The 14,791-nt window shown below is 45.4% G+C and overlaps 1 protein-coding gene across 5 annotated transcripts in view; it reads right to left on the bottom strand.

Moving 5' to 3' along the window:
- Positions 1 to 14,791, bottom strand: part of Alk (ALK receptor tyrosine kinase) — a 722,886-nt gene that overhangs the window by 91,056 nt on the left and 617,039 nt on the right. For all 5 annotated transcript variants that reach the window (XM_031357606.1, XM_031357604.1, XM_031357607.1 and 2 more), the window contains one exon: positions 14,264 to 14,433. In XM_031357606.1, the coding sequence (XP_031213466.1) occupies positions 14,264 to 14,433 (170 nt within the window). The remainder of the gene's footprint in view (positions 1 to 14,263; positions 14,434 to 14,791) is intronic.

Raw genomic sequence — 14,791 nt, 5'->3', positions numbered from 1 at the left:
GATGCTGCTCACGCGCAGCTCAGAAAACGCACCGTCTCATTCAGGCAACAGACTGTTAATGGGCAGTGAATATGAGGCCTTCTTCGCAATCCTCCCAGCCTTGGGGATTGACAAACCTAATTAAGTTCACTTAATGATTCTAAGTAGCTGACAAAAAGGTGTGCATCTGAATGTGGACTGAGGGAATAACAAGGCTTTGGTGAGAAAGGGAAAGAATGCTGGGCGGCATAAGAGGCATTTGATGGATGGGCACCCTGGCTAAAGATTCTTTCCCTGGCCACTTAGTAGGATCCAAAAAAGAGGGGGAGGGGACCCACTTTCACAGCTGGGAAAAGTGTCTGGGACATGACTGCTTAGGATAGAACTGGCAGATGCTGCCGAGAGAAAACCACCCTCTCCCGTTTCTTATTGCGCAGTTGATTTGTTCACTAAAAGTTTTCTGAAATGGACTGTCACAAGGCTGGGGTCGCGGCATGCATTTCTATTAGAATAATGTCTTCGATGAAAAAGCCCTGCCACATCCATGCCATTATCTGCATAATTGACTTTAGGTACTGGCTGTGGAGGAGGGCCTGGGCTAGGGGGGAAGCTTTGGACTCCCAGGACCCACCCTGGTTGCATCTGACTAGGCAGTGGCTGGACATGTATGCATTCATGTGCCATGACTCTTGGGGAATGTGAATATGCCATGTTGAAGGTCAGGCTAAATTGGGAATGTTTCTGCATCCACAAGCCCAACTCTCTGAGGTAATTTACCACCTCAAGACTTGGTTTCTCCTCTGGGCATAACACCAAGAGAAAAGTCAATATAGAGTTTCTAGGGCTGCCAGGGGTCAGAGAGTTCTCTCTTGCACAACCAGGCTGGTTGTGATGAGGGAGTCTTCTGGAAAGAAGGAAGCAAACCTTCACATAAACTGCATGGAAAATTATAGACGCCCTTCCACACCCACAGGTCAAGGCTTCCAACCACTGGTTTTCTCCTTCGTTAATTTTTATTTTCTTTTGTGTGGCATGTGCATTTCTGTGTGTGCACGTGGAGGCCAGAGGAGGACATCGGGCATTCTGCTCTACCACTCTTCCTTGAGAAAGAGTGTCTTGCTGAACCTGGAGCTCCAGTAATTCTCTAGACTCATCTCTTTTCCCTAGTGCTGGGTTACAGGTGCACACTAGCAAGTTCAATGCTTCACATGGGTACTAGAGACTCAAACTCAGGTCCTCATGGGAGGGCAGCAAGTGTTCTCACCCGCTGAGCCATCTCTCCACCCCTGAGCATTGGCTTTCTGCACTCAGTTTTTGTGAAATTGACACTGAAGGGTTCTTGGGAAGGAGAAACAAGAGATGGGAGACAGACAGCAGACAATCGTCAGTAAGTTCCTTCTGTGCTATCTCATCTCCTCATTCTGTGTCATATCTGTTGCATGCTGGCATGGGAAGCAGGTGTAAAGGAGAGAGTGAAGGAAAGAGGACCTTGCTTTATGGAGCTCTGGCCCAACAGAGGAGGTAGCGATAGATAAAAATGCTTGATCCATAGGCTTGAATGGGCTAAGTACTGGGTGGGAAGAGAGTGTAAAAGGGAGTTAAGAAGAGAGAGATGGAGGTAGAGAAGAAGAGGGGAAGGGAAGGAGGAGGAGAAGAAGGAGAGAAAAAGACAGAAAATAAGAATACCCACTTACACATCCTCCCACTCTAACTTGCACACTTGCTCACACACAGAGGCATGCATGCAATAATCCACTAAAGGATATGAAGAATGTCTGAAATCTCTAGGGCACATCATTTGCCTTGGCCAGGTACCCACTAGGAGAAAGCAGGCCTCTCATTTCCCAGGCCATGTTTTCTGCCATCTGATGCAGAACCACCCAACCCACTGAATCTCATGTAGTGTCAAACACACTGTTCAACAACCCTTTGGGACAAATGAGGCTGTAGAAAACTATCTTCATTAGAAGGTACCAAATCCATCCTTCTTAAAGACTGGGCTGTCCACTCCTGTATCTCAGAGAGTCCTCACAAGGACTTTTTTGCTTCTGTCTCTGTTGATGTGTGCCTTGGAAGGCAGAGATGGTACCAGATACAGCAGCTTTTCAACAACAAAAGGACCCAGGAAAAGAATTATTTGAGCTTCTTTCTCCCCGAGAAGAACATCTCTAATGGAGGTGAACTGGAAGGCACTGAATCTCAAAATACTATTGTAGAGTAAGTCAGGACTACAGACTTGGTGGGACCCTGGGCAAGCACAAGGACTGAATAGGTGCTATTTTAGCATTCTCACACTGCTTTTCTCTAGGATAAGAGCTTGTACTTCATTGTTTCTGTTTCATATTCTATTTTAATGATAAATCTGTACTTTCTTGGACAGTGTGACAAATTATACATATCACCCTTTGGCTTGGAGCAAAGGTTGTCTGTGCCCATGTTATGAGTCAGCCAGGAGAATAGATCATTGGCTTGTTCTAAGAGTTTGGCTATTGTATAATTCACATTATTCGATGACTATAGGACATCCGACCTCTTCACAGCAAAAGTCTATTCAAGCCAGGGGACATGTTGGTTGTTACTGGTGAGAGAAAACCCAAGGAAGACTTTGGAGAAATAGACATCTAGGAGAGTGGCAGTGGAGCTATGGTTAGAAGTGAAAGTGGGAGTTACACTGTGATGTCATGAGGTGCCAGTCAGGCAGCTGGCAATGTGGGCCTGGGACTCATGTGGAAATGAAGATGTGCCAATCATTTGCCTGGAAGTGAGGATAGAAGTTATGTCAACGAGGCTCCTCCTGGAGGACAAAATATGTTCAGTTGGATTCTGCTTAGCTCCAAATATTAGAGACTCAATTATTCCTTAGATTCCAGACTTTGTGCCTAGAGGGAGAAGGATTGAGAACATAGGACTTCATTTTCACAGGCATTAAGGGTTATGAAAAACACACACACATCTGTTGACTTGTAAACTGAACTGTGGATGTTACCAAAAAAAAAAAAAAAAAATCTTGAGCAGATCTGAGCATCCACTCTCATAAAGGGGGCTCACGTAGTACCATTTTGAACAACTGCCTCTTAAACGAGGCACACAGGCCTGATCTGCCTCAGTGCTCTGTGCTCTTGATTGCGGATACAGCAATCCAAAGCAACAGCTTGTCCTAAACGTCACAGTAAATCAGCATTAGAAATGGGACTTAAAGCCTCAGAATTACTAATCTACTCCTTGCTCCAATGATCTGAGATATTTTTCTGAGAGAGGAAACAGGGCCAGATCCTTCCAGAGTTATGAGTGTTTGATTTGTATATACCAATGCCTGGGTGCACACAGCATGCTGAGCCACCAGCCAGATCTTCTCCCTTTTCAGAGAGCAACTCCAAAGCTGCCTTGAACAACTTTTGGAAGGCAGCAGAAGCTGAGGCCTCTGTTGTAATGTCTCCCCAACTTCCCTTTTTCTGAGTTCCACTTTGTGGTTCTAATCATTTCACATTTGGTTTTCCCAAGAGCCTCCACCAGACTCAAGGCTCCAGTAAACCCAGAGGGCTTCATGGTCCTGTTACCCATACTCACAGCCCAAAGCACGTGGCCTCATACCATTCCCTCTTGGTCAAGGTGGTGGCTACCCACAATCCCCTGATACAACTCAGAAACAACAGGAAACATCCCTGTCTTTAGACCTTTGCTTAACCTGATGCGGTCTCTAGAATGAATGGCCTTGAGTCTCATTCTCTAAGATCTGAATTTTTCTTGAGGGCTGACTTATTAGCTCACTTCCCCTATTCACATGGCCCAGGCTGCTTGGATACTGGGAGATGAGCTGGGAGATCTTGGGAGCTTGTGCAATGCTAGCAGGATAGGCTGCCACTCATGTATTCTCAATGCCATTCAGATCCTGTAACTTAGCAAGAGGCTGGTCCTATGCATGGATGGAGAGTAATATACTAACGCTGACAGTCTGACAGTCAGTAATACCTCTCTAGATATTTCTTGGTTCCCCATCTTACCCACAGAGACTTGGATCTGTCATTTTAATGTCAGTGTCTTCCAAACACAGTTGGATATCAAATTCATTTGGGGGAACTTCTTGAAGATAGCATTCCAAGTCTGAGATATGGTCTTCTCCGAGTGTCTCTCTACGGGTGGGATACATGGATTTTCTTAGTGGCAGCTGGGGAGAGAGTTTTCTGGCTCACAGTAACATTCAGTCAGATTGGTGGGCCGAAGCTTTTTTGGCAGTCTTAAGCCTTTTCAAAGTACTCTTTTCCTGCTTATTTTTTTTTTGTTTTTAGAAAAGGGAAAGTTTGGTGAAATTCTAGGATGATTTCTGCCAGAAAGTAAGAATTTGCTGCATCATAAAATTTTGGGAATGAAACATTCACACCTCAGAATAGATCCTGGAATTGATTTCAGCTTTGAATTATGAAGATTGTGGAGATGCTGGCTGATCGGTGCCCAGAGCAGCTAACGAGGGAGTTGTACTTTCAAGTGACACTCTGATAGATGCCCACAGAGGAGTGCTGGATTTCTTGGCTGCTGCTTCCTTCTTTCCATCTTTTCCTCCTCTTCTTTCCATTCCTCCTTCTCGTCTTCCTCCCTCTCCCTTCCCCTCCTCTTCCCCTTCCCCTCCTGCTCCTCCACCTTTCCTTCTCCCCCTCCTCTTCCCCCTCCCCTCCTCCTCCTTTTTAATGCACTTCTCTCTTATGTGGGCACACAGCTAGAGTGCGTTTCCCAGCATCCTTGAAGTCTGAATTCTAGCCAATAGAAAGGGAGAAGTAATAACACATAAAAATCTTCAAATGCCTCTCCATGCTCTCCCTCCACTGGCTAGCCGAATGCAAAGGACTCCAAGGCAGGAATATAGGTGTAAACCACAGAGTGGAAGGGGTGTAGGTTCCTGAATTCACCAGGCACGCCCATGTTTGATTTTATATAATGGATTTCATTTCTATAGAGTTCTGGGCACTGAAGGGTTACTGTTACTTCAGGCGCTGCTATCCCAATCAACAAGCAGCACTATTTCTAAGGTACTCAGGATTTGTTCATACCCTTGGCATAGGTGGGCTGGTGACTAACCTGCTCATGGTGATGGATAGACTCTGCCCTTTGCTGGCTGCAGGAGACCTTTTCATGGCTCTTCTCCTTCAGCTGTGACCTTTACCTAGCTACACACTCTGGCTACATTCTAGGACCAGGGGCATCCTGGTGAGCCAGGCAGGGTACATTGAGGGAGAATAGTCTAATATGCTGGAGCAAAGATATGACTGTTCTCATGCCTGTGTGCTGTACACAAACAAGGCTCTGGGTTCATTATGGAAGCTTGGTCCCTCCTTTTGATGTTACCTGTCTGCTGATTACAGGTCTACATCCTTGTCTGGATAATCTGTGTGGCTGCCTGGTTCTACCCACGCCACATTTGGCTTGCTCCACCAGGCCAGTGTTTTTTTTTTTTTTTTTTTTTTTTTTTTTTCTTTCTCAGTCCTCCTTGAATGACTCAGCCCTGCAGGTGCTGACTGACCCCCTCATGGCTGACAGCTGCTCTGCAGGGCTTTCAGATGGCTCAAACAGAGACTCTATAACATGGTTCTATAATAGCAGCTTTTTCTGTAAGCTTTTCCTGCCTATGATCCTTGAGATTCTAGAAGTCACTTCTTGACTCTGATAGCAGGCATTTGAAAGAAGCTGGATTCTGAGTTACAAAACTCCTTTGCTTCCTAGTTGTGTCTTTGCACACACTGTTTCATGGCTTCTCTTGGGATAAAATCAGAGCTTGAAGGTCCACATTTTGATAATGAGGGTAAGAAGGCACAAGCACATGTACACAAGAGGCACAGAACAAAGGTAGAAGAAAAGGGATTCTTCCTGACAAGAGCCTCACCTTGAAGACAGCCGAGGAGGTCAGGGCTTCATCCCACATCCCTTGTGGGCTTCTAGAACGAAGGTGTGTGTGTGTGTGTGTGTGTGTGTGTGTGTGTGTGTGTGTGTGTGTGAAGGACCTGAGCCCTTTTGGTGAAAGACTTGTGAGGCTTGGTGGCCTAATTTATCCACTGATTTCTCTAGGTTTATGGTACTGTCTCCAGCTGAGGTTGTCAACAGTGTACCCGAAGCTCCAGCTATTGCAGCGCTGACCCACTATTGGGAGAGCTGAGTCCTTCCTGTTTTCCCCTCATGTATCCTGCATGCATGGATTTACCTCAGGAGAAACATGTGAGATAGCCCTCTCTCATTTCTCCTTTCCAGTCCGTGGGATTCTCTAGGCTGTTTCCATGTGTATCATCTGACTAAAAGAGATCCCCTGACTTTTTCTTCCTTAATCTGTGTGCCTCTGGGTCCTTATTTCATCTCACTGGACCACAGGTTTTTTGTTTGTTTGTTTGTTTTTTTCATTTTTGAGAAATCCTTATTGTGGCATGGTTGGCAGAGAGGAGACTCTGCATGTAGAGAAATTCTCTGTACATAGAGAAATGCATGTTTGGAAGAAAGGGCCACGTTGGGAAGAAAGATGCATGCTGGGAAGAACAGATGCAGTTTTATAAGACCCCATGCTTCTCTGGATTCTCAGACTCCTTCCTCTAGCACCTAGGCTCTGTCATGCAGCAACCTGTTTTCCTGACCAGGTCCTGTGAGATCACTTTCCTTGATAACTCCGCTGTTCTAGAATATCAGTGGGAGCCCATAACTCAGCACTAGATAGGCAGCAAACACTGGTTGGATAATAAATACACAGTGCTTGTGTGATGATGAAGACTGGTACCATTTCATCCTGAAAAGCTTCACAGGACAATGTCTGGCCAAGAAGGAGATGGAAATGTTCAGTTTTCTCATCTGAAAAGTGGATCCTCGTGGCCCAGTGTGTGGACCTGAGTCGGCCCCTTGTGCTGGGAAGGCGTAGAGCCCCTGTGCAGAGCTGCACAGTGGTTATGGGTAAACAGTGAGGGGATGCAAGAACTTCTGACTCAGTCACAGTAGGCTGCCCAGCAGAAGGCAGCCAGCACCAACTTGTAAAGCTTTACATGGAGACATCTCCTTCTCCTATTCTGCACATCTATTTGTTGAGGTAGGACTAGCCCAGAGGCGAAAACCAAAATTTGAGGAAGGGGGAGAGCTGGCAGGAGAGAAGGGACACAGAGCTAGTCCCTCTGCTGTGTTCTCCTGGTGACCGAGGAGGTCTCTGTCCAACCTGGTGTACAGTTTTAGGGCTAGTTTTCCTCAGTGTCCTCCTGGTAATGAAGTTCATTCCCAGCTATCCAGAAGCAGCATCATGAAATGGACAGCTAAATGTCTTTAGTTCTTATGCCTTTGTTAGCTATGGTACGTTACATATATTTATAATTAGATATCCCTGTCAGAATCTATGCTTGGTTTTGGAGTGAAAGCATATGGTGTAGGGACAGCCAAAGACGTGCTAGATTGATGGCCTGCAAAGACACAGGGAGGGAGAAGTCAGTTTCTTTTGGTGATTCTGTCCCTGTTGGAGATGTGAGGTAAAGAATACAGGCAGAGTAGCCTGGACAGGAGGTGTCTTCATCAGGAGGTAGTGGTAGGGATTAAGATGGCAGACAAGGCACCCCCGTGACACAGACAAGAGGAATTAGTTTTGGTTTCTATTGCACTAATTGTTATGACAATCTGTAACATAGCTCATCTAAGGTTTGTATGTGTGTATGTGTGCACATGTTGGTGTGAGTGCCTATGCACATGTGTGTGCATATGAATGGAAACTAGATATTGATCTTGATGTCTTCCTCAGCCACTTTCCACATTGTGACATAAGGTCTCTGACTGGGATAATTCTGATGTTGGCTAGAGTGACTCTAGCCAGCATGAGCCAGGAATCTTCCTGTCTCTGCCTCTACTGCTGTGATCAGCTTGGTTTTGTTTGGACAGGGTAATTGTGTAATGCTAGCTGGCCCGGAACTCACTGTGTAAATCAGATTGGACTTGAACTCACAGAGATCCAGCTGCCTCTAACCAAGACCTGGGATTAAAAGTATGTGCCACCAAGCCTAGCTTGGCTTTGGTTTTTAAACCTCTGTTCTGAGGACTCAAGCTCAAGTCTTTATGCTTACATATAAGCACTTCACACACTGAGTCATCTCTCTGGAAGCTACACTTAAAAAATATAAAATATTATGGGCCTCAGGGGTTATGAAGCAAAGAAAAAAACCTAAACAACTAGCTTGAAATGTGTAAGAAATATAGTCTAAAAATAACCCAGGACCAAAATATGTTGTCAGTCACAAGGCCTACCATGTACCCAGGTTCCTACCTCTTGCCAAGCACTGCATTGTATTTCCTCAGGCAGGACCTAGAAAGCAGAGTAGCCTAAGGGTTAAGGGAAAATCATTTAACCTCTTTAGCACTCAGATTTCTCATATATAAAGGGAGTTAATTATAGTTTCTATCCCAAGGGGCTCTTTGAAGGATGAAAGCAGATAATGCATCTAAGTACTCGTTACAGTGATTCGCCAGCAGTGAGCACTCAACATGTGTTATCTTTGACCAGCATTTGAAACTCATCCATGGCTGTACCAGGAAGCTGTGATGCAATTTATGAAAAATACAAGTTACACATAACACTTCCGAGGGCGGGGGATGTCTACACCCACGAACACCCATGAACCCAGGATTGTCTGTAGCGTTTGGAGTATACTGCTCTACACAAACAGCAATGAAGAAAATGCCCTGTTAAGTCTTTCCCGAGGTTAGAAAGATGCTACACAAAGGGAGACCATTGCTATCCGTAGACTTCCTGGGTAAAGTAGGGATGCTGTGGATGATAGCCACAAGCCGAGCAGGGGAGAAAAGGTATTTATGGCACTTCTGGTATGAAAGCACAAGGACATAGCTCTCAGTTTAGCTGAGCTCGTTTGGAAGATGCATTTGTGAGACATCTCACTCTCAGTTTAGGACAAAGGATGCAAAGGGAACAGGAAATCTAAATGTCTCCAGAGGGAACATTTTTTCTTGTTAGACTATATATACAGCATATAGCTAAAAGCCTTCCTAATGACAGTGTTGGGGAACGCAGCTTGCACAGGTATGATAAGTTGCGTGCTTTCTATTTGACTGTATGATTGCAGTGATTTGTGCGACACGACTTGATCCATGGCATCTCCCAATCTCTCTGATAAAGAGCTCGCTGTGGCAGCCTCTACCCTGTAAGTATGTCAAAGCGTAGGGCAGTGGGAAACCCTTTGCTTAGTAAGAGAGATGATAACGAAGAGAAAACCCAGGAATATACTCCTGGAAGAGAATGGTGATTACAATGAGGAGAGAGAACTTGCTTTTCTTCCATTTTTTCCCAAGGTAAAATTAATTCCTGAAGAAATAATGATGTCCACACTCGAGGAGGGAGAAGAGATGGGGGACAGAAAGAAGAAAGGAGCCATATTTACCCAGGATAGATGTCTTAGCATGGTGAAGTCTTTAAACACATTTGAATTGGTGCTGTCCTTCAGAATTACCGTGAGAGCACGTATAGCATTCCAGGAATGCTGCCACTGCTCACAACGTGCTGGGCACAGCTCTGGGGATTCTTTTTCATTGTTATTTTTTGCAGTCTGGTTGTAGAGTTATGGTGATTTCATAATGATGACAGATGATTAGGTTACTTCTATCACTTCCCATAGTTGTGAATGGGCAGAAGAGATGCCATTCATGGATGCACAGCTTCTGGCTGCCAGCCTTTTGTGGGTCCATGGCATAGCAACTGAGATATTGCTGTGGTGTGGCAGCAATCTGACTACAGTTCTTTGGTCCCCGGGCTCTGCTCTGGCTCCCAACTCCCAGGTACCGGGGCACACGATTAAGATCAAAGTCTTTCTTGTAAAGTGGTTTTGACAGGACAGTGACCACACACAAAGCACAGGCACCAGGCAAGTCCCCAAAGAGGGACTCCCTGTCACAAGAGTAACAAATGCTGTTTGGGTTTTTCTGACAGGACACAGGTGCTGCTTTGAAATATGGAACACTTTGTGGTCGTGTTTATTATAAAGTGGTTTTGTCTGTTTTGCTAGACACAGGTTGAATAGAAGACAGGTACTGGAGGGATTCCAATGGCGAGTTCTCAGTTCATTCAGCTGCAGTTTTGAGGTATAGCCAATTTTTCTCAATACATATTCTGGCAACATAGATTTATAGAGCTTTTGGTGTTAGGCATTCTACCAGGTTCAAAAATCAGTGCGAGATAAGATCGGGACATGATCTCTGCCCTGTGTACTAATTCAAATATTAAAAAAAAAGTCATTAAAAATGAGAAAAAAAGGCACAGGGTTGCCTCAAGAGCCACAAGGACACATTGTGGGCACACGGATATCCCAGGACTGAGGGAAGACTTCTTTAAAAAGTGAACAAGGAGTGGTATTGAGAGACGTGGATGGCAAAGGAAGAATATTAATGTGCAGAGACATGAAGATGCGAAGCCCAGAGGTAAGGAACTTTGGCGTGGTACCTCTGAGTGAGAGGGGTCTGGGCAGAGGGGGAGAATGAACAGTGTGAAGTACTGAAGCTGAAGTTGGACATATCACACACAACCTTAAATAACGGTCTCACTGGAGAACATAGGAAGTACCCTAAAAGCCTCAGGAAGCCAGGGAAATGAATAGATTTGTGTTTAAAAGAATTGCTCATGGGCTGTCCAGGGGCTATGGGTAACTTATCTTTGATAGGATCTTTGATAAGAATACTTCCTGACGTGTAGAGGTTGGAGACCCTGAGGGAGAAGAGATGATGTAAGGAAGCATAGAGAATAACATTCCCAATGGCTAAGGTCTATGATGGGGTACTGATAAAGAAGAAGATGCTGGATGGTGGAGACTAGGGTTCTGACTAAGGGAGCCTTGTGGGATGAAGGCTAAGGGCATAGATGGCTAATGCCTACCACAAGGGCTGGGAGGAGGGAGATGGTTTGCCTCTGTCCTTTGTTCATCTTCTTTTCCTCTTTCCCTAACTGATTTCTTCTTCTCTTTCCTCCCTTCCCCCATTTCACTTTGTGGTAATCCAGGCATCTATGGCTGCTCTCTCTCCTGGGAGGAAGTCAGAAGAAGGTGCTTGCCCCTCCATCAGTGACTAGAACCACCTTACACAGTCATGAGAACCTCACCTTTGAGGTTCACATGACTGGTTATCATTTCTAAGATGACTATGCCAACCTCCTCTGAGGCATTGTGTAGGTGATGGGGTGTAGCAATTGTTGTTTTTAATTATATTCCTTATTAGCAGTTTGTAGTAATTAAGCATTTAGTGTGGACCAAGGAGTTCACCAAACACGTTTCTTCCCCAAACCAAAGAGACAACTGTATGTCTCCATTTTGCAGAACATGGAAGATCAGTGCCTGGATTTGTACTGTTTGTTCAATAAATTACTTATGAAGCCACTTAGAGGGTAAAATAAAAGATGCTGAAAACCTACTGACACCCCATTATGTAGAGATTCTTTTGATGATCATATTATTTATTCCCATAACAATCTGGTGAAGCTGTACTGCTTACAGGACGGGATGACAAGGCTCAGAGAGTTTCAATAAATAGGATGAGGTCACACCACTAACTAAGCTCGTGACTGTTCCATTTGAAAGCCTGGGCTCACTTGTCTGCACTGCTGTGCAGCTTTATCTCCATTGCTGCTGCAGTCTAGTTCAATTTTAGCAAGTGAAACTATCAGATGGTTCACCTGTGGTCCTGATCTTGTGTCTCCAGTCTGCTTGCCTCCCACACTGCCTCTAGCTTTGGGAACAAGTTGGTGGCTGGCAGGCTGGTTTTGTGAATGGAGACATTTTCTTCCCTCTGTAATTATGAGCGAATTAGGTCACAATGCATTGCGAACCAGCTGGCTTTTGTCTGAATCTTTACTGAATCCTCAAATGGATGCTTTGGCCTCAGTATCAATATTGGAAATACCAGCTAAACAACTGTCAGAGGAAGAAGAGGAAGGCTGGGAACAAAGTCTCCTTTAAATAAATCTCCTGCGGAAGGGAGCCAGCGGACTCAACATCTAACTTGCTCTACATCCCCTGGAGAGGTTATGAAAGAGAGAACTTGCTGGGCTGAAGAGAGAGAGGGTAACAAAACAACACTTTGATTCATCTGATTTAATTTTTCATCTCCTAGGAGGGATGGCTCCAGCATCGCCAGCAAGGTTCCAATCCCTGTGTGTGACTGTCACAGTCCCAAAGGATGAAAGACTAGCCTATGGAGGTGGCACCCACACTTTTCTCCCTTCCTCCACTTTAATTAAATCCATTTGTTCCAGGGCCATTGAGCCTGGGGACACCTATGGGCTCTGATCATCAAGCCACATACATCTGAAGGAGTGGGTGGCTGCTGCTCAGAGCTAGGAGGGGGCTTCTTCCCTACGACAGGAGAGTTCTCATTAGAAGTTGCAAGGAGCAGCCTATTATAAGGTTTGAGCAAAGAATTCAAAGCCCAGATCCACACTTATGAAGCCTCATGACAACGGGCATCACTCTTTGCCCCTGCGTTGAGCCTTTGGTCCTCTATTTCAAAGGTGGTTTCGCCAGAGTGGCAATTTGAGTATCTTTTGTAAGACTACTGTAAAGGCTGCACTAGATGGTAGAGTTTGATGCTTGGCCAATAGCAGATGGTTTTCCCTTCCTATCTACTCTGTAGATAGGACACTGCCCTGCCTTGTGCTATAGGCTATGTCTGCACTACCTGTGGGACATTCAGTATGGCACAGCAGAGTGTCACAGAAAGGCTGCTGTGCCAGGCCATTTTGACTCAAGAATTGCTTGCTTCAGGCTGACTGCAGGTGGCAGGATAGTGCCATCCTAGGGAGACAAGTGGCAGCTGAACTCTACAGGCTTCTGCTCCAATCCAATGCCACGTGGAGCTGGAGATCTTGTAATCCAACCATATCCATTTGGAAGTGGGAAGGACTGAGGCTCAAAGGAGTCAAGGCCCTTGTCCAAGGTCACAGAGGTCATTGGTAGTAAAGTCTGATAAGAACCAGGGTCTCTGGTAGAAGTTCTTCTCTGGTCTGTGAGGAGACTGACATCTCCCTATGTCAACTTGCCTCTGGAGCCGAATGAAAAGAGCAATAGCCTCTGGGTTCCAGTCTTGGCTCAGAGCCCAACTCTTTTTGCTCCTTTGATTTTTCAGCTTTTCCTCTTTAAAAGAATGTTAGAGAATAGTGATGGAGCTTCCCCACCCAATAAGGTTTTGTTGTTAACGAGGGAAGAGGAAATGGCAAATGGGAAAGTAAGGCAATATCCATCAAGTGAGAGAAAATGCCATAGAGATACGAAACCTAAGCGTCATTTGGTAGTAGTTCGAGTGCCTCATTTTCGGCTCTCTCCACAGACAGATCCTGAAGGAAGCTAATCAGGCCAGGTGAGAGCTGCAGGAGATGAGTGTTCATTAATGCACCATCCCCTGAACTCAAGCTCCTGGCAATCGGCAGGAGATGTGCATGTCTCTGTGTGTACATGGAAGTGATGGTTAATATTGACTGCTGACCTGACAGGATCTAGAATTGCCTAGGAGACAGACCTCTGAGCTTGTTGGTAAAAGGATTTTAGATCGGGTTAACTGAGGTGGGAAGATCTAACCTAAATGTGAGAGTTACCATTCAATGGGGCGGAGTCTCAGACCAAAGTAAATGGAAAAAGGCAGGTGGGCACCAGCTTTTATCACTCTCTGATTACTCATCTCTGGTGCAGTGTAACCAGCTGCCTCATGCTTTTGTCACTGTGTTGTCCCTGCTATGATGGCTTAAACCCTCAAACTATGAGCCAAAAAAAAAAAAAAAAAAAAATCCCTTCTGTGATGGTTTGTATATGCTCGGCCTAGGGCGTGGCACTATTAGAAGGTGTGGCCCTGTTGGAGTAGGTGTGTCACTGTGGATGTGGGCTTTAAGACTCTCATCCTAGCTGCCTGGAAGTCAGTCTTCCACTAGCAGCCTTCAGGTGAAGATGTAGAACTTTCAGCTCCTCCTGCACCATTCCTGCCCGGATGCTGCCATATTCCCACCTTGATGATAATGGACTGAACCTCTGAACCTCTAAGCCAGCCCCAATTAAATTTTGTCCTTTATAAGACTTGCCTTGGTCATGGTGTCTGTCCACAGCAGTAAAACGCAAACTAAGTCACCTTCCCTCCTTAAGTTGTCAGGTACTTTGTCATAGCAAAGAGGAAAAAAAAAAAAAAAACCAAAACAATAAAATGTCTTAGCTAAAGGGCTTGGGGAGTGTGAGACCTTCCTAGGTCAGCACTGTGCCTTGTAGGGTAAAACAAAGCAGGGGGCTAGGGGGAATGAATAGTAACCCACCTGTCAGTCACATCCAGGAGAGACAGCACTGTCCACTGCCACAGGCTTAAGCCTTCATTGGTGGCAACATGCCAGACCTTTCGGCTTTGCTCCTTTCCAGTTTTGTTCTCCACCAGCACCAAAGATACATTTCCTCTTAAAACTCCTCGGATGAGCCAGGACATCCGGAGCTGTGAGGGAAAGAAGCATCAGTTAAAATGTTATTGTAGAACAGAAGCCTATAGTATCCTTGGAGTCCCAGCTGAAGCTTAAAGGACTTTGTGGGAGGCTCGCCTGAGTTGATCCAGCAAGGGCGGGCGGATGCCCATGGCCTGATCTTCCTAACTGCTGTCGAAGGACTTTCACTGCAGTTCAAGGATCTGGGCAGAGCCACCAGCGAGCAATTCTGAAGCCTTATTGAGGCTGATGATATCACCCCAAAGTTCATATGAGTCTCTGGTAAGCTTCCTTAAGGACACCCAAAGATTTTTGTCTGTGGTCTCAACTCACTATGTGACCTAATAGAGGTGTTTTTTTTTTTTTTTTCTT

The sequence above is a fragment of the Mastomys coucha genome, unplaced genomic scaffold (genome assembly GCF_008632895.1).
Source record: "Mastomys coucha isolate ucsf_1 unplaced genomic scaffold, UCSF_Mcou_1 pScaffold6, whole genome shotgun sequence".
NCBI lineage: Eukaryota > Metazoa > Chordata > Mammalia > Rodentia > Muridae > Mastomys > Mastomys coucha.
Note: the sequence above shows the minus strand (reverse complement) of the source record. Positions and strands in the feature narration are given on the sequence as shown.